Here is a 26362-nt window from a genome sequence, read left to right on the forward strand (position 1 = left end):
ATAAATTCACGAAAATCCGAATCTAAAAATGAATACAACCTCCATCTGTTCCAAATTAAGTTTTCTATTTTATTCATAATCTTAGTTCGAAGGTTAGTTATCATACGTAAATCTTAAATCATATCATGTAATGCATAATTTTTATAACGTAATCTGTAGGTTTTTGCATTTCAACTTTCTTGGTTTACCCCCTAATCACTCACTACAAATCAAAATAAATGGCAGTTATGAAGTCAACTGTTATGTACATATTTTTGGCTAATTTAGATATTATGCAGCAGTTTTGAAGTAGCGATATTTTCCCTACAGTTTATCTTTTGAAACATGTGTAGGTGCATGCATCAAAATGAAATTTTATTTCCAAAATTTTCATAACAATTTGCCTTTAATGGCTAACTCCCCCCTCCCAAAATTATCACCACACACACACACACAAATACTGCTAGATAACATGTGCGCACTTTCTTTTTGTTTGAAATCATTATTTTTCCTAAGTATACTGTTGCAGTTTTAAGCAAAAGACAAAGGCATAGAATCTCTGATAAAATACCACTGGATATAAATTAAAGACTCACAATCGGAAACCCAGAGTAATGCAGTTTAACACCATTTGTTGTTCATAAAAAAAATTTTAAAAATCGTTCCTAAAATTGAAATGTGCAATCCATATAATCTTATTTTGCAAGGAAAGGAAGCAAAATGTCATATTTATTTCAATAAATGTTATTTAAAAAATATAAATGTTTGTCATAATATTTTCAATGCAAACAAACATTTTGATCATTTATTTTCACACATGTGAAATTCATTTTTATTTGGGAAGAGACACAATAAGTAAATTGTGCAGCAAAAAAGGGTCAATCCAAGAAATACAGTGCACATAATTACAATAATCCGTTAACTGCAGGGAGGGGAGGGGAGGGTAATTGCATTTTAACAGATAGAATGCTGATGAAGTTTCATCAGCATTCTTCCTTTTTATAAGGTCAAAGGGATTTTGAGTATATTTGCGAACAGATATATTCAATATAACTTAGCCAGTTTTGTTGTAAAAAGTGCTGCATTTGAAGAAATATTAGCAGCATAATAATAAAATAGCAAAATTCATAATGCTTCAGAATAACTTGATAATTTTGATAATACCAAAACAAGATGAGACACATCTGTAGAAATCTATTATTATTATTATTAGAGTCCTTTTAATTATGAACTCTATAAAGATATACTTAATAAATTTGTATTTTTGTGGTTTTAAATAAATAAACTAGTTTCATTTTGTCACAGATGGTTTCTGCTGGACTACCTGGATTTTTAGACTATTATTCTTATCAATATTGTAAAAACTCGATTGTAGCTTAAATATTCCAAAGCACATTACATCGATTTTTTTACTTAGATCAAGTCCCATAAGAATGTTTGTAAAAAATAGCCTTGTTTGTCTCTGTATATTTTGTATTAGATATTTTTGTAAATAGCCCTTTGGAAATTAACTGTTTATACTTCTTTAATGTTTATCGAAAATATTATGTCAAATATTTATATTTTTAAATAATATTTATTGAAATAAATATGTCCTTTTGCTTTCGTTTCTAGCCAAACAGCATTATATGGATCACCACATTTCAGTTTTAGAAACGATTTTTTGTTATTCATAAAGACAAAATAAAAAAAAAAAATGTTAAAATGCTAAATTGCATTACTCAGTTTCCGATTGTTAGTCTTTTTGGTATCAAAAATTTATATCCAATGATATTTTAGCAGTGATTCTTCACCTGCATCTTTTATTTATTTGTATTATGCATATTGCTATAATATCCAGTGCATATCCTCGTAGATATGTTGAAAATATAATATGAAAAATATCATATACGGAATGATTCAAATTTTTTTGCTCATTTTGAAGACTTTCTAATGCTTCCCCCCCCCCCCCATCCTCTCCTGGAACTCATTTGCATAACTACTGTAAATTTCTACAGGTTTGTAAGCTTTTCTAGACAGTATTCAAAATCTACGGCAATCAGATTGTACCGTGAAGCTTCTAATTCTGTACTATTTATTTGCAATCTAAAACCAGCTGTTCTATAGTCTGCTGAAATTATGTGAAATTTTAGAAATAATATGCTATATTTTCATCATGCAAAATTGTTTATATGCATACCACACAAAAGAAAGTTCAGTAGTATTATTTTTGTTTTAAAAAAATCTAAATGTTACTTCTTCTGCTGCTGGAAGCTATTTCTGAAATAATCTACGTCTTATAAATACTTGGTAATATCCTCTTAGCTGGAGGAAAAGCTGAAGGATTATTACTCTCAGCTATTGAGAAAGAAAGGGGAGAACACTAAAGTCGCAATAAATTGCCTCAAGCTGTAGTGCAGAATATATCAAGAATGTCTTGTCGATTGTTGATTACAGATATCCTAACAGAAATACTGACATTTCGTTTACATGCTTATACATTATTTATGCCAAAATAATTTCTTAATTTATAATAATCAATTTCACTTTTATTATCGAAAAATTAGAAATTATTTCATACAGTTATCTTGAAAAAGAGGATTTGAATTATTTTCAAATAAAAGGTGCATATGCGTTTCATAATCTTCTTTTTTTGGGGGGGGGGGGGAGCATAGACCTAATAAATCTGCGGATATTTCAGAGAATTTATTTCATAAATCGTTCGCAAGACAACTGTTACAAACGTAAATCACTTGGGGAACATACCCATTCATTTTAGTGTAAAATAGTAGCAAAGGTTCAGTTACTTTAGATATCTAATCTAGAAGAAAATGTTATGTCTGCTGATATTAGAATCTTGGTGAATAATTTTTCTGACATGATTTCTCTATTCATTATAATGTGCGTTTCTTGGACGTGCGTTTCTTGTTATAGGCAAGCGAGAGGCAGCTACGAAAGTGAGATAATCCGATTAACTGTTCTCTTCAGCGTGAGGGTTTATCACATCTTCTAATGGACATGACGGTCAAATTGCACTTCTTATCCTGGTTCTTTCAACAGGTGGGCTGAATCATATCCAGATTTAGCTGTTTAGCTGGACGTCTATAGATGTCCTGGCCGTTTGGAAGGCATTTTGAAACACGTTCCAGTGACAACAGAGGTTTTTTTTGTGTGCTGCTGATATTTGTATTAATTATTTAGGTAAGAGCAGTTTCTATATCACATAAATAGAGCATTTAAATTTCAAGTTTATTATTATTTATAAATTAAATTGATTTTTCAGTTCATTTTTTAAGAATATATTAATATAAAGGTAAGAATATATTATTCAATTAATTATTAATCTTATTTTACTGATACTTGTTTACTGTTTCTATTTTTGTATTTTTTAAGCTTTTAACGTAATTATTAATTTTATTTATAGTTTATTTTGGATTTAATAAATATTTATTTTGCTTTTGATAGATTAATTCACATAATGATGCCAAGAAAATTTGAATCCAGAGCTAGTAAAAGAAAACAACTTAGAGAAAATGAAAAACAGCTAAATAGTCAAAAGGGGACAATTTTGTCTTTCTTTCGTTCTGAAAATGAAGAATTTCGTAGAACTGAAGTTGTACTTCACAGTTCTCGGAATGAAAACGAAACATTGGTATCATTATCAGGAGGAGATGAAAGTGAAAATGAAGAACATCAAAATGATGTAGAAAACATAGGAGAGAAAGAAGTAAATGAAACAAATCAAGAGGATTCTAAAGAAAATTTTCAATCAGAGTCTGTACTTACCAGCAAGCCAGCTATCTCTTATCCTACCAATATGGCAGTGTGGCCACTTACTATTAATGAACAGTTTATCGAGCATATTTTAATAAATATGCCCCAGAATGTTAGTAAAATCGAAAATTTTAAAAAAGAATACACAGAACGCAATAGAATATATGTCAGAAATGTAAATGAATCACATTTTTACTGTAAAAAGGCGAATGGAACAAAGGAGAAACGAGAGTGGCTAATTTTTTCAGAAACCAGCAAAGCAATTTACTGTTTTCTTTGTTGATTGTTTTCTAAGTCAAATAATAGCTTAATGAAGGGTTTTAATGACTGGGGAAATATAACACGAACCTTATGTGAACACAAGCATTCTACTGAGCATATACGAGCGATGTGCACATATCGCAAAAGAAAATCAAGTTCTGTAAATAGTCGAATTGATCAAACAAATACAATCTGAAGAAAATTATTGGAGACAGGTTTTAAAAAGAATAATAGCTACCATTAAGTTACTGAGTAAACTAGGGCTAGCATTTAGAGAAAATACAAATGATATTTTTTCTGATTCTTGCGGAAATTATTTATCGTGTTTACATTATTTAAGTGAATTTGATGATTCTTTAAAACATCACATAAAAATGTATGCCAACTGTGGTTCTGGCAGATCAAATTATCTTTCTTACCATACTTGTGATGAATTCATAGCGTTAATAGCTAAAAAAACAAGAGAAATATTAATATCAGAAATTAAGGAAGCTGCTTATTTTGCAATAATACTCAATTCAATGCCGAACATTGCCCATAATGACCAACTAGCTATGATATTTAGGTATGTTGCCGCAAATTCTGACATTAGAGAAACATTTATCGGGTTCATCAGTGTTACACAACACAATTCTTTATATTTAGAAGAGGTAGTATTAAAAAAATTAGAAGAATTATCTTTGGATATAAAAATGTGCAGAGGGCAAAGCTATGATAACGCTGCCAATATGAAAGGTATCTATACAGGTTTACAAGCTAGGCTGAAAAAACGTAGTCCCTCTGCACATTATATACCGTGCTCTAGTCATTCCTTAAATTTAATTGGCAACTATGCCGCAGAATCTTGTCCGGAAGCAGTGCAATATTTTTGTTTTATTCAAAATGTATATAATTACTTTTCATCTTCAACAAGAAGATGGGGTATACTCCTTAAACATTTAGGAAAAAAAATCTTTAACAGTTAAAAGACTAAGTGAAACGAGGTGGTCCGCAAGAGCTGACGCTATATTGGCTTTGAAACGTGGATATAAACAAATTAAAGACGCATTACTTGAACTATCCATTTCTTCTCATGAAAAACCTATTTCTAAATTACAGAGCTCATCATTGGCTGAACATTTTGACAAACCAGAAACAGCAATTTTAACAGTTATGTGGGACAAAATTTTACAACGAATAAATGCTACTAGTAAATCTCTACAAGATCCCGATATGGATTTGTTTTTAGCTAATAATTTGTTACACTCTTTAGTTGGTTTTATTTTAGATATAAGAAATAGTTTTGCTGCTGTAAATGAAGAAGCAAATTTATTAACAGATGAGACAAAGTTTAAAGATGAAAAGGAAAGAGTTAAAAAACGAAAAAAAATGAGTGACGAAGTTTCACAATCTAACAATGATATTATATTACATGGGAAACAAAATTTCGTTGTGAACACTTTTAATGTCATTTGCGATAAACTAATTTTGGATATTAATGAAAGAACAAAAAGCTATTTTGATATATTAGATATGTTTGTCATTTTTTTGAAGGAAGATATAGATCAAGACAAGTACAAGACTAGTATTGATAAAATTTTACAAACTTATGGGACTGATATTGATCCAGAAAAATTTACTGATGAAGTTAAGTAATTTTTAATAATGATAAAGGAAGAAAATTGTTCAATTAAAAATATGTACAAATTTATAAACGATGGGTTAAGGTCTACTTTTCCGAACGTAGAAACAATTTTAAAAATATTTTTGATGATGCCTATTTCAAATGCAAGTGCTGAACGCTCATTTTCAGTGTTGAAACGAATAAAAAATTATTTAAGAAGCAACTTGCACCAAAATAAAACAAGTGACCTGTCGTTATTATGCATTGAATCAGATGTAATGGACTCGATCAATTATGATGAAATTATAGATATATTTGCTAAAACAAAAGCCAGAAAAAAAAACTTTTAGTTATTAATTTTTTTATTTAAATTTGAACTGATTTATTTTTATACTTTTTTTTAAAATGCAAATATATGTATACCAATTGTATTGTGTTATTAAAATGAGTTATTATGGAAATGTTGACTTTTATTTTCAATAAACTAAAAAAAATGCTAATTTTTGAGGGCCTCATAATGATGTTGCGCCTCGGGCCTCCAACAGTATAAATGCGGCCCTGTGCATAACTGACAATGGTAAATGCTCCCCAACCATTCCAGCTGCCCAAAATACAATGCTCCCTATATCTTTTTGCCAGAAAAAAGATCAGAAAAATATTGTCCAAATTAAACACAAAAAAGTCTCCTGGTCCTGATGGCATTCCTTCAATTGTCCTGAAGTTTGTACACCAGAAATGACTCCTACCCTATGTCATCTGTATATACTCTCTTACTCCACTAGTATCTATCCCACAGCCTGGAAATTGGTCTATATTCAATCCATTACCAAGAAGTGCAACAAATCACTGCCATCTAACTATTGTCCTATCTCACTCACCTCAGTCCTATCTAAAGTAATGGAGAAAACCATCAATTCCCAACTCCTACACTACCTTGAGGCCACCCAGCTAATAAACGACTACCAGTATGGATTCTGTCTCAGCAGATCAACAGACACATATCACCCATCTTTGGACAAATGCCATGGAAGTTTGGTGAATCTCAAGTGGTTGCACTTGATATTTCCAAAGCTTTTGACCAGGTCTGGCACAAAGGTTTACTAAGCAAACTCCCTTCATTTGGTCTGTCTCATGATGTCTGCAATTGGATTGCCAGCTTTCTGTCTAGACATGCACTATGTGTGATGGTAGATGATTCCTTACTCTCTCACCAGTCAACCAATGCTGGAGTTCCAAAAGAATCTGTTCTCTCACCAACCCTCTTCCTTCTATATATATCAATGACCTATTTCAGTTAACCTCAAAATGCTTGTCTGGTATACACTGTACTCCTCCCTTTCATTTGATAAACTTTACTCTACACAAATCACCTCAACCTACAGAACATCGACCACCACTGCCCTCAATTCTGATCTCCAAGCCATTCTCCAATCGGACTCAGATAAACTCATCAATTTCAATGCTGGTAAAACTCAGTTCTGTCTTATTTCTCACAGAAAAAGAACCATTTTCCCCCGTATTATATTTGATAACACTCAAATTTCCAGAAAATATGAGATTTCTCTTCTTGGAATTACCCTGGCATCAAACACATCACAACCATTGTATCCTCGGCTTCTAAAAAAAACTAGGATTTCTCTTTCGCTCATGACATCACTTCACCTCTGAACAACTGTTAACCTTCTACAAATCACAAATCTGCCCAGCTATTGAATAATGCTCCCACATTTGGAATGGGACTCCTAAGAGCTCCCTCAAAATGCTTGACTCAATACAGAGGAGATCAATTAGATTGATTAACACCCCATCTCTTACCAACTCACTCCCCCCACTTTCGCACAGATGTTTGGTTTCTGCAATTTGTGTATTCTATAAATATTTCCATGGCAAATACTCATCTTAAATGGCATCAATAATTTCCCCCCATGCAATACTAAGCCTGTTGGAACACATGCAGCTGTCACCCAACATCCCTTTCACAGTACAACTTGAAATCCACAGAACAAGTTTCTTTTCCTCCTCCTTCATGCCTGTTAATGCTGTATTGTGGAACAGTCTTTCCCCTGATGTGTTTCCCAAGGAATATAATATACAGTCTTTTAAATCAAATGTAAATAAGTTTCTCCGTTCCCAACCCACTACCCACTACCCATATATGGTACCAATGTACTATAGGTTGATCAACCAACCTCTCGTGTATGGGCTCAACACGGAAAAAAAAAAGAAAAACTATGCTGTATAATGGCTTGGAAGAGTAATACATTCAGTGTCTGAAGTAGAGTTTTCAAATCTTCTAACTTCGGCCTATCTAATCTGGTATATTGTACATTAGTACTCACAATCCTTTCGTGGGTGGTGCCCATGTGAAAATAATTTTTTTTTAAATGTATAGAGTAACATATCATCATTACTTCGACAATATCATTAGACCTAATCCATATCATACACAAATGCTCTGCATTATTATTATTATTTCAGTTTCTGAACTTGTATAGTAGAGGAAGGAACAGAAAAAGGAAGATCATCCACTTCTGTTATAGAGCATCGATAACAGATAGTTATTGATTACAATTATTATTGGAATTCCAGCCCTACTGTCTACATGCAAAAGAGTACAAATATGAATTCAACTGCTCAGTATTTATTTTCCCATTTGCATCACTACTGACATAATGACATCTGTTTCCAGTTTCTATCTGAAGCCTGTGCTATAATAAATGACTGACTGGCTCACATTTCATAATTATTAGTGCATGATTTGATTCAATTGGATTAAGCTTGGTTTGGGATGAAGGAAATGAATTGCTGGATGGCATAGTGGAAATTCAAATTCAATTTAATTTTCCCTTTAATTTTGTGCTCCCTCCCCCAATGTCTCATTTCTGCACATTACTTCTATTGGATATCCCGTTTTCTAAATATTTTAGGTGCACATGCAAATGAATAGAACCTATTAATTTGTCATATTTGTCCACCCATCTGGTTATGTGAAATGACTTTAAGAACAGATTAAATTATTTTTATGAAACCAAATATTTAAGACTTTGAAGAAAAATTGTCAAGCTGTTTTAATTTTTATTAAAATCAAATATATTAATAACCACCACAAAACATTAGTTCCACTGGATATTCAACTGATTCCCCTGAAGAACAAATCACATGAGTAACTACACAGAAGGGTATCTGTTGATTTTCAGCCAGATACACCACATTTTATTTATTATTATATAAATACATGACTTGTATCAAGTAATCTTAAAAACAGAAAGTGCACAAAATTAGGATAATTAAATGTGAAATTTAACTGACTACTATAATTAAATTCACTTGTCTTTGTCTCCACAAAGAATATAAAAATTATGTAATTCGTTTTATAAAATTTGTTATTTTATACAGTGGGGATGCTCAAGGGTCAAAGCTGTATAACTTGGAGGAGATCTCCATGTAAGCCTGTTAAGGAATGCAGAGAACCAACCAGGGCTTCTGACCTAATGTCCAATCCTCACCTTTTTGTGGTGTACATACCCTGTTAGCTATCTACCCTGGATACTGAATGAATGAGAATGAGCTGAAAATTGGGATTTAGCTGACAAAATTGTATTCTTATTGGCTTAAACCATGGTGAAAAATGATGGTACAACATGATAGAATTTCATGCTGGCTGAGGAATCATCTGGTTATACAAGCCCGCCCCCCCCCCTCTCATTGTCAGGGAACCAGGGCAAACAGCAAAGAATCAGCTACTGGAACACATCCCAACTCAACATAAACAGAGTTCAAGATTAGAACTATCAACATAAGAAGCCTCAATGGGAATGAAATGTAACTTGCAGAAGAATTGGATAAGTATAAAATTGACATAACAGGTGTGACTGAAACAAAGAAGACCAAAAGAGGCGAGACCTTTTTTTTTTTTAGCAACAAATACAAAATGTTATATTCAAGCAATAATAATCGGAGAAAAGAAGGAGTAAAAGTAATTCAGACCAAATACGAAGATAATCTTCTTGAAAGGCAGGCAATATCAAGTATAGTGATGTGCAAAAATATCAGAATGGGGGAGCTGGACAATAAGACTTATTTGTGCCTATGTCTCACAGAAGGTTTACTAAGGAAGAAGTGGAGGAATTTTTTGAGGCATTAGAGAAAGCACCTGACACAATAAAAAAGGAAAAGTTGGTCCTTGTAGGTGATCTAATCAGTAAAGTAGCAAATGATTACCAAACATACAAAAATGTTTTGGGAAAATTTGGAGAAAAGAACAAACCTAATAATAATGATAAGTACCTTAGTGGATTGCTGCTCAGGACATGGAATAGTTATTACTAACACAATGTTCCAACATAAAAATGTACACAAAGTCGCATGGAGAGAAAATGCACAAAATAAGAAAAGTCTCACTGACTGTGAGACCACTGGTTCAGGACATGAGTATACAGAGGATTTGAAATTCGAAGTGATCATTAGGTCTAGAGCAGGATAAAACTGAATTTCATATTGAAAAGAAGAATATGAAAGAAAGTTTTAAAATGAATCAAAGTTGAGCAACTTTTGGATGTCAACTGTTGAATTCATTAGGAATTTATTCAATCACAATTTAATAAGTTAAACCCTGAAAGGATATGCTTGCATCCTAGTATATTATATATATATATATATATCTTGACAAATATAGGATACAGTGATTAAGAAGAAAAACCGTGTATATTTCAGTGTAAAAGAATTTCTACTAGATTGTATATTTGATAGTAAAGTTTGTTAAATTTTATATTACTTGTTAAGATTGATACAAAAAGAATTGCTGTATAAATTGCATGTAACAAAGTGAGAACACAAGGTCACAGTACAAGGGCAAACCACCGGATTAAGAAGTCACCCCAAGCGGTCTCACGCGCATACGGCACGTGGAGACCTAAGCTGTTCAGAAAAGACGCTACGGAAGCGAGACTCACGTGTACAAATAAAAATGTGACAGGTGAACAACTTAGGTTACAGAGAGTACTGGTGGTGGGGGGGGGGTAGTATAAAAGGGTTAGGAACCCCCCACACACACACATGTGAGGCTTTTTGGTGGTTTTAAAAAGTTAGCGGGGGAGTTCTGCTCTTACTCCTAGGTAGTAGCAGTCGGAGATGCTGCATAGTAGTTGAAAAGGTTGCAGGTTTCAAGCCCTATGATGAAAGGATAGACGTTTTACACATATAGTAGGCAACTCGTGGGAAAGTTCAGCGACTCGGTAGCGTGTTACGCGAATACAGAATCACCGTTCGTCAAGAATGTTCTTGACATAGGCTCGATATACTAGCAATGTGTGGACCAACTAACAATCACAGGAATCCCAGCCGTAAAACCGATGGAAAGGAAATAGTTAAAAGAAAAGGAATCAGGAATCAAAGGGACAAGTATAAAGGATCATCAAGTATGGTATTGTAACCTTTCTGTCAAGTAATGTGTGAGGAAGAGAAATTAACTGTAATTTAAGAATTAAGGACTCTGATTAGAATAAGACAGGACTATAGTGTTTTGATAACAGTTAGACAAAAGGGAAAGGAATGTTCTTTACATGTGCTGATTGATAATTATGTTTTAAAAGGTATTGAAGTGTCTTTATTTGATTAATTTAGTCAAAGTTTGAAGTTTCAATTTTGTTTTATGATCTAAGAATGCTAGATTATGATTCTTTTAGAGAAGTGTTTCTATGATATTCATATTTGTTTAAAATGCAATTTATTTTGTTTAACATTCTAATAGTAATGACTGATTATTCTTTACACTGTATGACAACAAATATGATAAATAAACCTTTTGCTACTTTTAATTTGATTGCCTGTGTCTAAGAATCCGATGCACCACTCATAAATTATTTGAATCTAAGTGGGAGGGAATAAACGATAGTTAAGGTCACAACTGCAAACAAAGGTCTAGTGGGTAATCTGCAAGTTCACTTCTTGATTGGGAAACTCTTTTCTTAATCTAAGGGTTCTGGGTGGCGCAGCAATAAAAAACAAATTTTTCCAGAACTTTAAGAGGGGCAAATTTCAGAGGCTTTGTCACCTAGGAATTGGCTCGACCTTGAGGCAATTCCTTTGTGTTCTCAATAGTACCATGTGACATCCAAGGACAGGTATACTATACAGCATATAGATATATATAATAAGAAAATTAGGACATAACACTGTAGATCAGGGATTCTCAACCTGTGGCACGCGTACCACTGGTGGTATGCCAGCCACTGCCTTACTGGTACATCTAATATCTTGAATTAAATATAGTGGTACGCCACTGGAAAAGGTTGAGAACCCCTGCTGTAGACTAAAATACACAAGTATTATGCAGAAAAAAAAAGGAAAGAGTTTAAAAACAGGAACCAAATCTTGGAGATTCAGTGGCAAATGCTGAATCTAAGCGGTTGATTGGTTGATTCAGCCAGAGATACATTTGGTGAGGTTGTCTGCAAGGATAGAATAATCAGAACTCCATGATGGACTAAGGAAATTAAAGAGGTAGTTAAGGAAAAGAAGAAAACTAGCTAAAAAATTCATGGAAAGACTTTGGTAAGAATACAGAAAATAAATTTAAGGAAGGTGGCAAAATATTCTGGAGGCTATAGAATAAGTTTAGAAATGGAGGATAGAGTACTGTATAAGGAATCAGAGATGATAAAGGCAACATGAAAACTGGAGATAGACATATTCTTGATGTATGGAGTAATTATTTTGAAAGCCTGCTAAATGAAGCTAGAAGTGACAGCATGGTGGTGGAAAACACTCAGCAGGCATACACATGAATACTTTAAGTAGAAAAAAAAAGCCATGAAAAACCTGAAATGGAAAGGCAGCTGGAGTAGATATTCAACTAGAAATGTCTGCATTATCATAATTCAGGTTGAATTGCAGATGACTGGAGTAGATCTTTCATAGTACCCATCTATAAAAATGGAAATAAAACTGAATGTGAGAACTAAATATGAATTTCCCTAACTTACTGTTCCTGATAAGATTTATGCAAGCAAACTTGAGAAAAGACTAAAAAAATTGTGTAAGGGAAGCTTGGAGAAAAATAAACTGGACAAATAGAGGTTAACACGATCAGATTTTCACTTTAAGACAAATACTTGAGAAATCATGATACTATAACAAAGATCTGTATTTAAGTTTTGTAGATCTGGAAAAGGCATATGACAAGGTGCCAAGAGGAAAGCTATTCAAAATGCCTTTTCCAGATTTAATTTGCCATCTTCTAACACATGTGCCTAATTAGCTGAAATGTTTTCTTTGTTTTATTACATTCTCCATTCAGGATGCAGTTATATGGTGTCAGTGGAACATTATATCAAGCAATATTTAGTCTTTATTTGAGTTTTAAGTCAGTAAATGGAATTGAAGGAGGTACAGGAAATGGTTTGATGTTAAGTAAGGTGTGCAACAAGGGTGTACATTATCTCTATTGTTATTCATCATCTATATGGACCACATTATGAAGAAAAGTGGTATTAAACCTGATATCAAAATTGGAAATGTTAATCTCATCCCTTTACTTTATGCAAATGATGTTATACTCCTAAATAAATCCATTAGAAGTCTGCGAGATTCCCTGACTAAATTGAAGAACTGTTGTAATAAATTTGATATGAAAATCAGCAACAAAAAGGACAAAGACAATGAAAATAGGCAGAAAGACTGAATATACCAACTGCATCCTGAATGGAGAATGTAATAAAACAAGGAAAACATTTCAGCTAATTAGGCACATGTGTTAGAAGATGGCAAATTAAATATGGAAATAGCTAACAGAATTAGCAAAGCTGGTATGGTAGGAAGTCATATGAATAAATTCATATGGAACAAGACAGAAGAGTCAGAACAATGAATTAGCTGAATACAAGATGGTGTTCAAACCAATTTTAACTTATGGACCCGAGAACTGGATTAAAAGTAAAACACTTGAATAAAGACTGGAGACCACAGGTATGAGAGTTCTGTGGAAGTGAACAGATGGCATCAATGGCAATATCATATTAAAAATGAGGATATTAAGAAAGAACTTCACACTGTTAGCATCTAGGAATGTTTTAAACATTCCTAGATGTTTAAAACATCTGGACAGTCACTTAAACACTAGACTGTCACTTAAACAGAATGGAATAGGAAAGATTAGCAAAACAAGTGGTCTTTGCCAGGCTGGCAGTAAAAAGACCTAGAAGAAGATGAAGATATAGGTAGAGTGATACAGTAAAAAGTGCCTTAGAAGACAGAAATATAAGATTTGATAATATTGGCATCTCGACAGATAACACATTAATTTGATATTGATATAATGATGTAACTTTTCATATAGCAGTATCATAATATCCTGTACACCACCTGCAGCTACATGTCAATCATAAGAAAATATGACCTCACAACTAGTCACAAACAACATAAGAAATTGGCATCTCTTATCTGCTCCACCAAAGACCAGCCACATCCCCTGACTATACCAGGTCCCTTGCAGTTACAAACTGTCCTACTATTGCCAAACAAGCAGGACAGCCAATATCAGGATATTCGAACACAAGGACTACATCTTAATGGTAGGATTCACCAAATAATATAATCACTATCAAAAAGAATTTGATGGTGATTATATTATTTGGTTTCATTTTATGACTTTAGTCTGTGGTACAAATATCACTTGACTTTGCCAATTTTCATAATAGTGACAGAGATAACATATGTCTAAAGAATTTTTCAAGTTCAAGAACTACATTTATTTTCCATTGAAAAATATCAAGAAATGATCCCTCTCTTATTTAATTTGGCTAAATATGTACAGTAAAAGTGTTTTTCTTATCTGAAAGTTTATTTTATGTGTTTCATCTTGCTGTTCAAGGAGAGCATTATGGAAGTTAATAAGAGTTTAAGCTGGCATACACATGCACAGACATTAAGGCATCAGCACAGCTAAGTAAAAGCTGTTTCTTTTTTTACGTTGCTGTGGAGAGTGGAATGAAAATAGGAGGTTCCTGATTATAATGGAGAAAAAGTTATTAGGAATGTTTTCAAAAACCTATAGATTTTTCTGAAATTATTTATTCTTTCAAATGGTGCATGATCACCATATGATAAAAATCTAGAGGGCCTTTCTTTTAAAGATAAACAGTAGCTCAAGTTTGGAAATGCAAATTCCGGTACTAGTTTTGGTCTAGCGTCTGTTTATTTAACCCTGTGTTTGTTCCTATCAACAGATGAAACCAAAGACAGACAATTTTTTTATAAGACAGAAAGTTGTGTTTTCTTCTAAATTGTTATTCACCAACGTCCCACTCAAAGATACCTTAGATCTCATCCAAGCCAAATTGCCTCCCTATATATCGCAGCACTATTTCAGTGCACTATGAACTCAGGCTATTTCGATTGGCAAGGAAATTTTCACAAACAGATAGAGGGGACAGCCACGAGTTCACCACTCTCTTCACCCCTAACAAATTTCTTTATGTAGACCTTTTGAAGAAAAAGCCTTAAAGTCTGCCCCACATAAACCCACTGATTGGCTATGCTATGTGGATTATGTTCTCCATTTGGCTGCATAACCTGGATATACTCCACAATTCCTTAACACACCTAGACAATCAACATCCCAGGATCCAGTTTACCTTGAAAAAGGAAAACAACAACAGTCTCCCATTTGTAGATACTCTGATTACATGCCAACCTGAAGGATCCCTGGCATTTTCTGTTTAAAGAAATCACACGCATATGCTAGATACATTCACCAGTAGTCACACCCTTCCACTTCCAACAATATGGGATTATAAAAACCCTATATAACAGGACAAAATTAATTTGTTTGGATAACAGAGCCCTAACTACTGAACTCGACTATATCCTTAACACTTTCTTAGCTAATGGCTACAACCCCCAAAAAATAATAAAACCAAGTAACAGCAACCCCCCCCCCCCTCTTCATAGCAGAGATCAACTCTAAATTTATCACCATTCCACATATCCGGGGTAGATCCAAAAAATTAACAAAAATTCTAAGAAATTATGACTTCAACTAGTCATAAACAACTTTGTGAAATTTGCATCTCTTATCTACTCCACCAATGACCAGCCACTTCCCCTAGACCTACCGTGACTATACCAGGTCACTTGCAGTTGCAAACTGTCCTACTACAGCCAAACAGTCAGAGAAGCCAATATCAGGATATCCAAACACAAGGACTACATCTGGTTCCACCAATACAGCCACTCAGGACTTGCTGGCCATGCATCGTACACCCACCATGAATACATTGGAAGAAGGCCACTTTATTACACTGCAGCAAGTCCAAGTACGAAAGATTATTCCTCGAAGCAGCTACAGCTCTGAAAAAATTCCCAAATCTCAACAAATTTGGGTGCATGAGACTGACCCAAATTTGAGAAGCATACATTCTAAGATCATCAGCCCAACGACCAAGACAACCCAATTTAGCCTGCTAGGGGAGGGGCACCTTTTAGGACTCTAGGATCGACTTCAGTTGCCTTTCTTCAGCCTCATTTGCTTAGTGTAAATGTGCCTTCATGCACATATCATTGTTTTTATGATCCCTGAAGATGACAATGTAACATTGTTGTTGACATACAGATAGTTATTAATTAAAGTTTTTATAATTAATAATTTAATTTATGTTGTAATTTCCTAAAAAATTAGAAGTATGCATCTTCTAAATTGTATTCTTTGTGATAGTGTGTGTTACAGAATACTGAACACATGAAGAAAACTATATTATTCGGATAAAGATCAAATTTGTAAAAAGATTGTTTAGCGAGCTCTAAGCTAATAGTTTATTCATGGATAACTTTCTGAAACAAAGTAATTTTTCTGGTATTTATTTACAATGAAGTAAGACAAGATTATTTATTCGGAAAGAATTGATATAAATTTGTGAGATGTATTGGAAAGCCAAACTCTTGGAAAGGATTTAGCAAAGGAATTTGTTTTCTTTGTTGTCAGATTTTTTTTTTGTTATTATTATTCTTGACAGCCCAAGACAGGAAGGTGTGGAGGAGACTCATTATCAACAGTGACCCCACTTAAATGGGAGAAGCTGCAGAAGAAGAAGATTATTATTCTTGAATTTCTTAAGACTAAGATAAGTGCAAGTAATATATGAGATTTTAAAAGTTTGGGGAGACTAGAATTGTTTTCAAGTAGACAAATACATCAGAAAAAAATTAGGAATGCTTAAATAACATACTTGTGTTATGAGCGTAACCTATTTTTATAAGTAAAGGAAGCACACACACCCAAAATAATATATATTTTCCCCATTATTCATTATACTTCATTTATTTTCAGTTACCTTTGGGCATAAATGCTCATCAGGATTTAACTGTGCTCAGTGGATCTACCTTACACATATCCTCTTGTCATCTATTTCTTAAGTAAGGACTGACACATCTTAATATCTCCCTGCAATGATGTTGTATATATTCCGTGACTTGTTTATACTTTTGCAATGCTAACCAATGAAAATCTGGTATTTTTATAGCTCCAATGGTTGCTCTTCTAGTTAGTCACAAAATAATGACTTTCAAGAAAAGAAACTGAAACATAAAAGTGAAATAGAGCATTTGCTTTTTCTTAATTTAGGATGCATTTAATACCTCAAGGGTAATAGAATTTGAAATAAACTGGAACACTCTGATGAAAAGAAACCATTTATAATTTTCTAGTTAACTATATGTTGTGTATATATATATTTGCATATTTTAAACTTACTTTGCTGCCCAATCCGTTTTTCCAGGAATTGTGAAAACTGGATTTGAAGTTCGTCCATGCAAGCTGCCTGATTTGCGCACACTACCAGCTATATTTTGTGTGGGTTGGCCAGCTTTTTTCTCATAAGCTGATGGAAGATAGCCAGTGTTGTACTGGGCTACAAATGAAAAAAAAATGAAGTGTTAACAGATCAAGAATCTTTATTGATCTTCATTAAGCTGCTTCTTACCTCAAAAGAATCATTATACTGGTTAACAAGGATTTTGCAATTTGTATCAAAACAGGAGGATTCTATGTATTTTATAGAGCACAATTTAAAAATGGAACTTGTATTCTTATGGCACGCAGGATTCTTTGTTATAAGAGGCAAGATACTGCACTACTCAATAAGGAAAAACATAATTCTCAAATAGAAAACTGTTGTATTTTGGAAAATGAATATAAACAACCATAATTCAAGTATTTGCTTACTGTAGTATATTAACAATAATTACTAAAAAAAATTAAACAAACAAAAATTTCAAAGTACTTATAAGAACTTTGCTTCTTCTTATAAATACCAATGTACCTCTTCTTGAAGAAAACAACAGCCTTTCACATCACACTAGCATTGCATTTGTCCTATTTGATCACTTAGTTCCTTATAATTTCAGCTTTATGGTTGCCCAAAAACCATTTAAAAAATTCTCTGAAGCATTTCCAAGCTTCTAGTTCTATTCTAGCAAGACTCTCTTCAAATTGCAAATTTTAATACATCCCCAAAATGATATCAAACAAATTCCATAAATTCGATTTCTGAATTTAAATCTTGCCTTTAAATCTAATATACAGTATTAGAATGCATTTTTGCCCAATACTTTAAATTGATGTTTTTTTTCCCAAGTTTAATCTGTAATCATGCAGAATTTTATCAATATTTTATGTCCTTTCTTCTTCTTGGTATAAACCTATTTGGGGGTGGGGGCATATATTTTCTTGATATAATGTTCTGTCATTTCCCTGCCAGTTCCTGAGTACAAAAAGCAGTTACTTTTAAATTACCACAAATATTCCAGTAGTAATTCCTTGTACCTTAATATTTCCATAAACTTGAAAATATTTTTAAAATAAATGTATGCTTTCATATCTTGCATATATATGCTTATTGCATACATGAGCAATATGAAAGGCTTTGAATAACCTTTTAATTTTTCAGGCAATGACAATGTATACTAGAATATTAATTATAAAAAAATTTCATTAACACTTTCCTATATTTTGGTAATGTTACATTGTCATCTTCAGGGATCACAAAAAAAAAAAAAAAAAAAAAAAAACAATGATATATGCATGCAGGCACCAACACTGAGCAAATGAGGCTTAATAAAGGCAACAGAAATCGGACCTATATCCTAAACATTGCCTGCAGTGGGCTAAATTGGGTTGTCTTGGCGGTTGGGCTAACATTCTTAACATATATGCTTCCCAGATTTGGGGCAGTCTCATACACCCAAATTTGTTGAGGTTTGGAAAGATTTTTAAGGCTGAGGCAGATTCGATGAATAGTCTTTTATACTAATATTTGCTGTGGTGTAATAGAGTGGCCTTGTTCCAGCATATCCTGTGATGGGTATCCAAAGCATGGTCAGCAAGTCCTGAGTGGCTGTATTGGTGGAACCAGATGTACTCCTTGTGTTCAGATATTGGCTGTAATGCCTGTTTGGCCGTAGTAGGACAGTTTACAACTGCAAGGGACCTGGTATCCTCATGGTAGGTTAGGGGATGTGGCTGGTCTTTGGTGGAGCAGATAAGAGATGCATTTCTTATGTGGTCTGTAACTGGTTATAAGATCATATTTCTTTAAGATTTTTGTTAGTTTTTCAGATGTGCTTTGGATATATGGAATGGTGATAAATTTTGAGTAATCTCTGCTTTAAGGATATGGTCAAGTTCAGTAGTTAGGGCTCTGTTACCCAAACAGATTCATTTTGCCCTGTTGTATAGGGTTTTTATAATCCCATATTGTTGGGGGGGGGGGGAATGCTGGTGAATGTATCTCTACTTGTATGTGTAGATTTTCTGTAAATGGAGAATGCCAGGGATCTTTCAGGCTGGCATGTAATCAGTGTTTAGGAATGGGAGACTGTTGTTGATTTCCTTTTCCAAGGTAAACTGAATCCTGGCATAATGATTGTTTAGGTGTGTTAAGACTTGTGGAATGTGTCCAGGCCATGTGATCAAACGGAGAATACATCATCCATGTAGTGTAGCCAGACGGTGGGTGTTAGTGAGGCAGAGTTTAAGGCTTTTTCTTTAAAAGGTCTGCATAAAGAAGTTGACCAGAGGTAGTGAGAGTGGAGAATCCATGGCATCCTTGCCAAACAAAATAGACTGAGTTCATTGTGAACTGAAATATCGGGAGGAAATACAGCTTGGATGAGGTCTAAGGTATCTTTGAGTGGGTCATTGGTGAATGAGGAGGAGATATCAAAACTGACCATTATGTCATTGTTTTGGAATGTAAGGTTTTCTATACTGGCTTTAAAGTGGGCTGAGTTTTTTAAGTGTGAAGGTGTGTTATTGCTAGTATATTGTGTGAGCACTTGGGCTAAATATGTGACTAATTTGTATGTGGGTGAATCAATGCAATCCACAATGAAACGTAATGACACATTCTGTTTATGAATTTTTGGTAGTCGATATATCTGGAAGGGGGGTCTAGAGTTATAAGGAGCCTATGGAGTGTTCTGATTTGTGTGATGGTGGGATCATAGTCTATAGGGAGGTAGGTAGAATGATCTAGAAATAAAGATGCAAGCTCTTACCTGAGTAGTCTATTTGTTTTAAAACCACACTGGCATTTCCCTTATCCACTTTGGTAATTATTATTCTGTTGTTGCTTTTATCTCTTGAAGAGCCTTGAATTTTTATATATATCTGAAGTACATCTGAAAAACTAACAATAATCCTAAAGAAATATACAACTTTTTACAGACCACACCTTACAACCATTTACAGACCACACAAGAAATTGGCATCTCTATCTGCTCCACCAAAAACCAGCCACATTCCCTAGACTTACCAGGAGTATACCAGGTCCCTTGCAGTTGTAAATTGTCCTACTATGTCCAAACAGGCAGGCCAGCCAATATCAGGATATCAGAACACAAAGAATACATCCAGTTCCACAATACAGCCATTCAAGACTTGCTGACCATGCTTTGGATACCCACAACATGATATGCTGGAACAAGGTCACTCTATTACACTGCAGCAAATATAAGTATGAAAGACTATTTATCAAATCTGCCTCAGCTGTAAAAAGTTTTCCAAACCTCAACAAATTTGGGTGAATGAAACTGTCCCAAATCTGGGAAGCATACATTTTAAGAATGTCAACCCAACAGCCAAGATAACACAGTTTAGCTCTCTAGGGCAGCAATGTTTAGGACTCTGGGCCTGATTTCTGTTGCCTTTATTAAGTCTCATTTGCTCAGTGTTAGTGCCTGCGTGCATATATCATTGTTTTTTTGTGATCCCTGAAGATGGCAATGTAACATTACCGAAATATATAAGAAAGTATTATGGATACTATTTCTGTATCCCATGTTACTCCTCTTAACAAACTATTATATTTACGACGTGAACTCTATCAATGTACACAGGCTCTACATAATCTCTGAGGTTTGGAAGCTACACAACATAAAATTGAGGTCACAACCCCGACCAATAGGTGATAACACAAACACTTCAAAAGCAGAAGCACCTGCCCAACCTGACATAGCGTCCACTTCCTCCATGTGTTCAGACGACGACCACAAATAGTTGAAACGGACCGCACCCCGTCAACACCCTCCTCCTCCCCTCCAAAAAATCAGTTGCTGTTTTTAACCCCCCTTTCACCCTTTCCCACCTCATATAAATATATAAAAAATGCTCCGCCCATCCCTTATAATATATATGTATATATATGTTATTCAAAAAAACCCGGGTTTTTTCCATTTGTTATTTCAATTCTCCCACTTGCTAACCCCCAACACACACACACACACACACACACACACACACACACACACACACACACACAGTAGTTTGGACAACGCAAAAGAAGAAGAGCCACAACACCCAGAAAAAGGTATGTGCAAATTTCTTGTCCTCTATGTAACATATATTTATTGATAAATATACATCTACAATGCCCTAAGAATCCGTGAGAAAAGAGCCAATGGCATTTAAACTGGGGCACTCCTAAACAGAAGCAGGCAAATAGCCATAAATATCATAGGAAAGTATTGATTAAAGTTTTTTTTATAATTAATATTCTAGTATACATTGTCATTTCCTGAAAAGCTATGTACAGCCAACGTATACGCTTATCTACAAAAATTTGCATAACCATTATGCAAGAACCTGCTTTAGCTTGTTATGAAAAAAAGAAATCCACAAAATATGTCAGTTTTTAGTTCACGAACTTCATTTCATCCTCTTACACAAACCATCTATATATATGCCACAGCAATAATAAATTCTATTCATCATCATCAAATTCCTGCTATTTACTGCTAAGGGTTTAGAGGTAGTACTAGCTCAATAACAATATTCCTCTAAATTAATATATTTGCCAGGAATCTAATACTGTCAGTTCTTGAGAGCAAAACAACTTTTCTATTTTTCAATCTTCTAGGATACTACTAACTGCATTAATTCAGCTAGATCTTAATCTTCCTCTGGGTCTGTTTTCTGACATCAAAAATCTGTTTTGGTAATCTTTCCTCTCAAATTCTGCATAAGTGACTATAAAATCTTAAATGCTAACAATGTTTCTTCTAGGTTCTTACTGAGAATTCAGTTTATGTTTAACATGCTAGTATCTGTTTACATAATTTGTCTTTTTATTGCTGATTTTCATACCAAATTTGTCACAGCTGAGTTGAATATGCCTGATTTTAATATCAGATTTAGCGCACTATCCTTCATCATGTGATCCATATATATTATGAACAGTTGTGGAGATAGCATGCACCTTTTTTCCTGTAACGCTTTCAATTCTAACTGCTGATGTGCAACTTAAGTATAGGCAATATATATTGCTTTATATAATGTCCCATTTCCCCCATATAATTGTAGTATTTTTAACAGCTTTTCTCTTGCTACCTTATCATATGCCTTTTCTAGAGCTACAAAGCTTAAATACAGATTCTGGCTATATTCTCATGATTTCCTGAATAATTGTATTGAAGTAAAACTCTGATCCTGACACTTCTATTTGGTCTGAAATCAACTTGTTCTTTCCCATAATTTTTCTCAACATCTTCTCAAGTATGTTTGCAAAATCTTACACTCAGTAGGAAAATTCATCTGCAATTTGTGAATTCAGTTTTATTTCCCTTTTTCAATAGATAGGCACCATGACATTACATTAGCATATAATGTAATCTGTGGAATGAGGTTTCATGAGCGCAGTACATGAAACAAGCTGCATTTTCTGCAAGGTCAGATGAAGTGATCAAATTTATCAAGTACTAATATCAGTTTTTGACAAATCCTAAGCTTCAGAAAGCATGAAAAATGTTTTTATGAACTAACCTAATACAAGCTATAGTATAAAATCATATAAACTTACCATAAAATAATAAAGTTGGCTATAAACAATATAGCCATCATAAATTTAATGTTAAACGACAGTATTAATATATACTGCTTCACTAATTAACAGTTGGAATGAATTCATTCATATGCAATCTAATCATCACAATCATTGCATATTCTGCTAATTGCAGAATATGTAATAATTGTGAATCATCATTCCAAATGCATGATGATTATGTAATCAACTTAACTAGAATTTATTATTATTATTATTATTATTATTATTATTATTAGAATACAGGTATCTCCATGGAGTCAGAAGACTCATCGTGGGAACCAACGGTAGTTCCCATGATATACATTGTAATATGGTCATATATATACTATCAGTTATATATGGATATTTCTCTGAACATTAAAGTTTAAATAATCTGCAATTGGTATATATATATATATATAAGAACAGTAATAATAATATGAATTTTTATTTTTATTTTAATCTCGATAATTAATTAATAATTTAATGCTGGTTTCAACATCACAACAGAGATTTTTCACAAGTAACTGTATTTTGTAAAACAGAAAAAGCGAATGCAAAAATAAAAGCACTATATGCAACTAAAAAGAATTATAATAATGATGATAAATATTAGGCAATGTATCAGTGCTTCATAATCAATGAAACCAGAACCAGACAATTCAAAACACTTGAATATTACAAAAGTACAATTCTGTATATAATAAGAAGACTAATATTCGAGTAAATTGCTTCTGAAAGTTGTCATTTATTATTGTGAAATTGTGATGAATGAGATATTGGTATTAATGATACTAACTTAACAAAACATGTATTATTTCATAAAATAAGTCTGCAGTACAGGCTCATTATTAAATTCACTGTCCTTAAAGGAGAAGCATGGACAAAACGCTATTTGCATCTTCACTTCCCAATTATTACAGAAAATTTCCATAAACATGGGTAAAGGGAAATATTGAAAAAATAAGATACATGAATGAAGTCCATTAAAATAACAAATGTTTCAAAGGAAGAAATATCATTTATTGAACTAATTTTCTTGTTTTAGCTAACTTTTTTTTTTTTTTTTTGCAAACATTAACATGATGCACTTTTTTAATTTTAGGGATAGATGATCTATGCATTAAATAAAGCAAAAATTACATCAACCAGCTAAATGATTGAAATGTAGTAAGATTAATGATCTAGAGTCCTATTATTTTTAGTCAGCTGGAGACCATTCTGACTGGGAGTACTGAAATTGAATGATGATTCATAATTATTACATATTCTGCAATTAGCAGAATATGCAATGATTGTGATGATTAGATTGCATATGAATGAATTTATTCCAACTGTTAATTAGTGAAGCAGTATCAAAAATTACATCAACCAGCCAAATGATTGAAATGTAGTAAGATTAATGATCTAGAGTCCTATTATTTTTAGTTGGCTGGAGACCATTCTGACTGGGAGTACTGAAATTGAATAATAATACAACAATCAGAACTGGCTGATAAGCCATGGTTGATACATGATGAAAGTTTTTTCACTTGGTTATACTATAAATTAAAGTTTATAGTATATATATATATATTATGGATAAAGGATCAAAACCAAGAATATAATTTCTTGACATCTTTAATTTATAGTATAACCAAGTGAAGAAACTTTCAACATCTATCTGTAATCCAGAGTATTTTAGTAATAAGGTGTGATACTGTTTGACTACTTGTATATAGGATATATATGACTTCTGCATTATTTCAACCTTGGTATCTCTCCTGGATCTGGCTCCAAACTGATGACATCTCAGATTTTGGCAAGATAATTGCTTTGGTTTTATTTCCTTTCTTTTTCACTTTCATTTTATATTACTGGTGCTAGTGGTGGTTTTGCCTTCATTAGCACTGGCTTTTTTAAGTAAATATTAAGACTGTTTGTAGTGCAGTTAATATCTGCATTACGGGATTACTTTTGGCAGTATCACAGCCGCCATTTTATAGTAGCTCAAACAGAGCTGGTGGTGGTGTAGAATTGTTTCTATATCGAGGAAACTAAAAGTTTTTTTTTTCCTCTTGCAATCAAATGCAGAGGTTTTACTCTTTTTTTCCCTCCTGAGATAATGGTACCATTTCCTCCAAGGGTGCAAACTTTAGGAATTGAAATTTCAAGATGTGAAGATGTGAAACAGGTGACTAAGATTTTAAAAGAGATAGTCGGTGCTAGTAAGGTTTATTCTTTCACATTGTACGGTGGAGGGAAATATTTAATTGTAGTTAAAGATGTGGAAACATGAAATAAACTATTACAGGGTTTTGCATTCAAAGTTAGCACAGTAATTCCTGTAATAGTGGAAAGCCAAGTTAAAACAGTAAAAATTTAAAGATTTCCAATGGAATATATAGAGTAAGTATAAAAACAGTAATGAAATTCTTATACAGACATTCTCAAAATGGGGTAAAATCAGTAACATACAAAAGGGTTTATCAGGTGAAGATCCAAACTGGTTTTCTGGTGAGGTCACCTTCACAATGGATATAAAGACACCCATACCAAATTTTGTCAACATTGATAAAACCTGAGTTATGGTAAACTATCCTGGATTACAGAGGTAGTGCCTGTGTTTTGGTTCACTTGGGTGGCAACTGCCCCAAATCTAAATGTTTCAAATGCATGGAGATAGGATATATCACTTATCAGTGTCTCAAACCCTGTCAGAAATGTGAAAGTTCTGAACACTGCGGTAACACCTGTCCTTCCAGAACTTTTGCAGAAAGAGTGGGAGCACCAGTAGAGCCAATGAGAATAGTATATATATCATTCCCAGATCTTCTAATTCAGTCTAGTAAAGATGGTGCTTTTAAACAAACTATACTTGGTAAAATCACAAAATGTGCACAACCAAATCAGCCAGAAATAAGCAGCAAAACTACAGGAACCACTTTCCCAGTCAAATATGGATGAAACAACATTAGTTGAAATTACTAATAATGAACCTAGTATAACAACTGAACTGATACAAGACAAAATGCAAACACATGAACTATTTTTACAAGGAGAAACCAGAGAAGAAACAGAAAAGCAAGTAAGATATCAAGGCAGACAAGATCTTCAAAAAGAAAAGATGAATTAATAAAAAAAAAAAAAAAAACTGACAATAAACAAAAAAAATAAAATAAAAGATGTGTTAAAAAAAGGAACTAAATCTAAAAGAAGAAGAAATAATAAAAAATGTAAAGACGGAGAAGGTTGCAGATCGTGAAATGAAGACTCTTCTGGCTCAGGAGAGCTTATGAACTATGAAGAACCATCTCATGTTAATAAAAGGAAAACAAAATATACAATTAAATTAGAAAAAAATACAGTTTACTGATTCAAAGTTTTCTCAGTATGATTGAATTGTTGGAACATCCACACTATTCCACAGATCTGG

At 33.3% G+C, this 26362-nt stretch overlaps 1 protein-coding gene across 2 annotated transcripts in view; it reads right to left on the minus strand.

Annotated features, from left to right (window-relative positions):
* Positions 1-26362, minus strand: part of LOC150095350 (serine/threonine-protein kinase dyf-5) — a 337365-nt gene that overhangs the window by 22241 nt on the left and 288762 nt on the right. For both annotated transcript variants that reach the window (XM_090410825.1, XM_090410826.1), the window contains exon 11: positions 17343-17499. In XM_090410825.1, the coding sequence (XP_090266951.1) occupies positions 17343-17499 (157 nt within the window). The remainder of the gene's footprint in view (positions 1-17342; positions 17500-26362) is intronic.

This window comes from Typopeltis vanoorti, chromosome 20, assembly GCF_054136105.1.
Source record: "Typopeltis vanoorti isolate ZY-2024b chromosome 20, IOZ_Tvanoo_1.0, whole genome shotgun sequence".
NCBI classification, from domain to species: domain Eukaryota; kingdom Metazoa; phylum Arthropoda; class Arachnida; order Uropygi; family Thelyphonidae; genus Typopeltis; species Typopeltis vanoorti.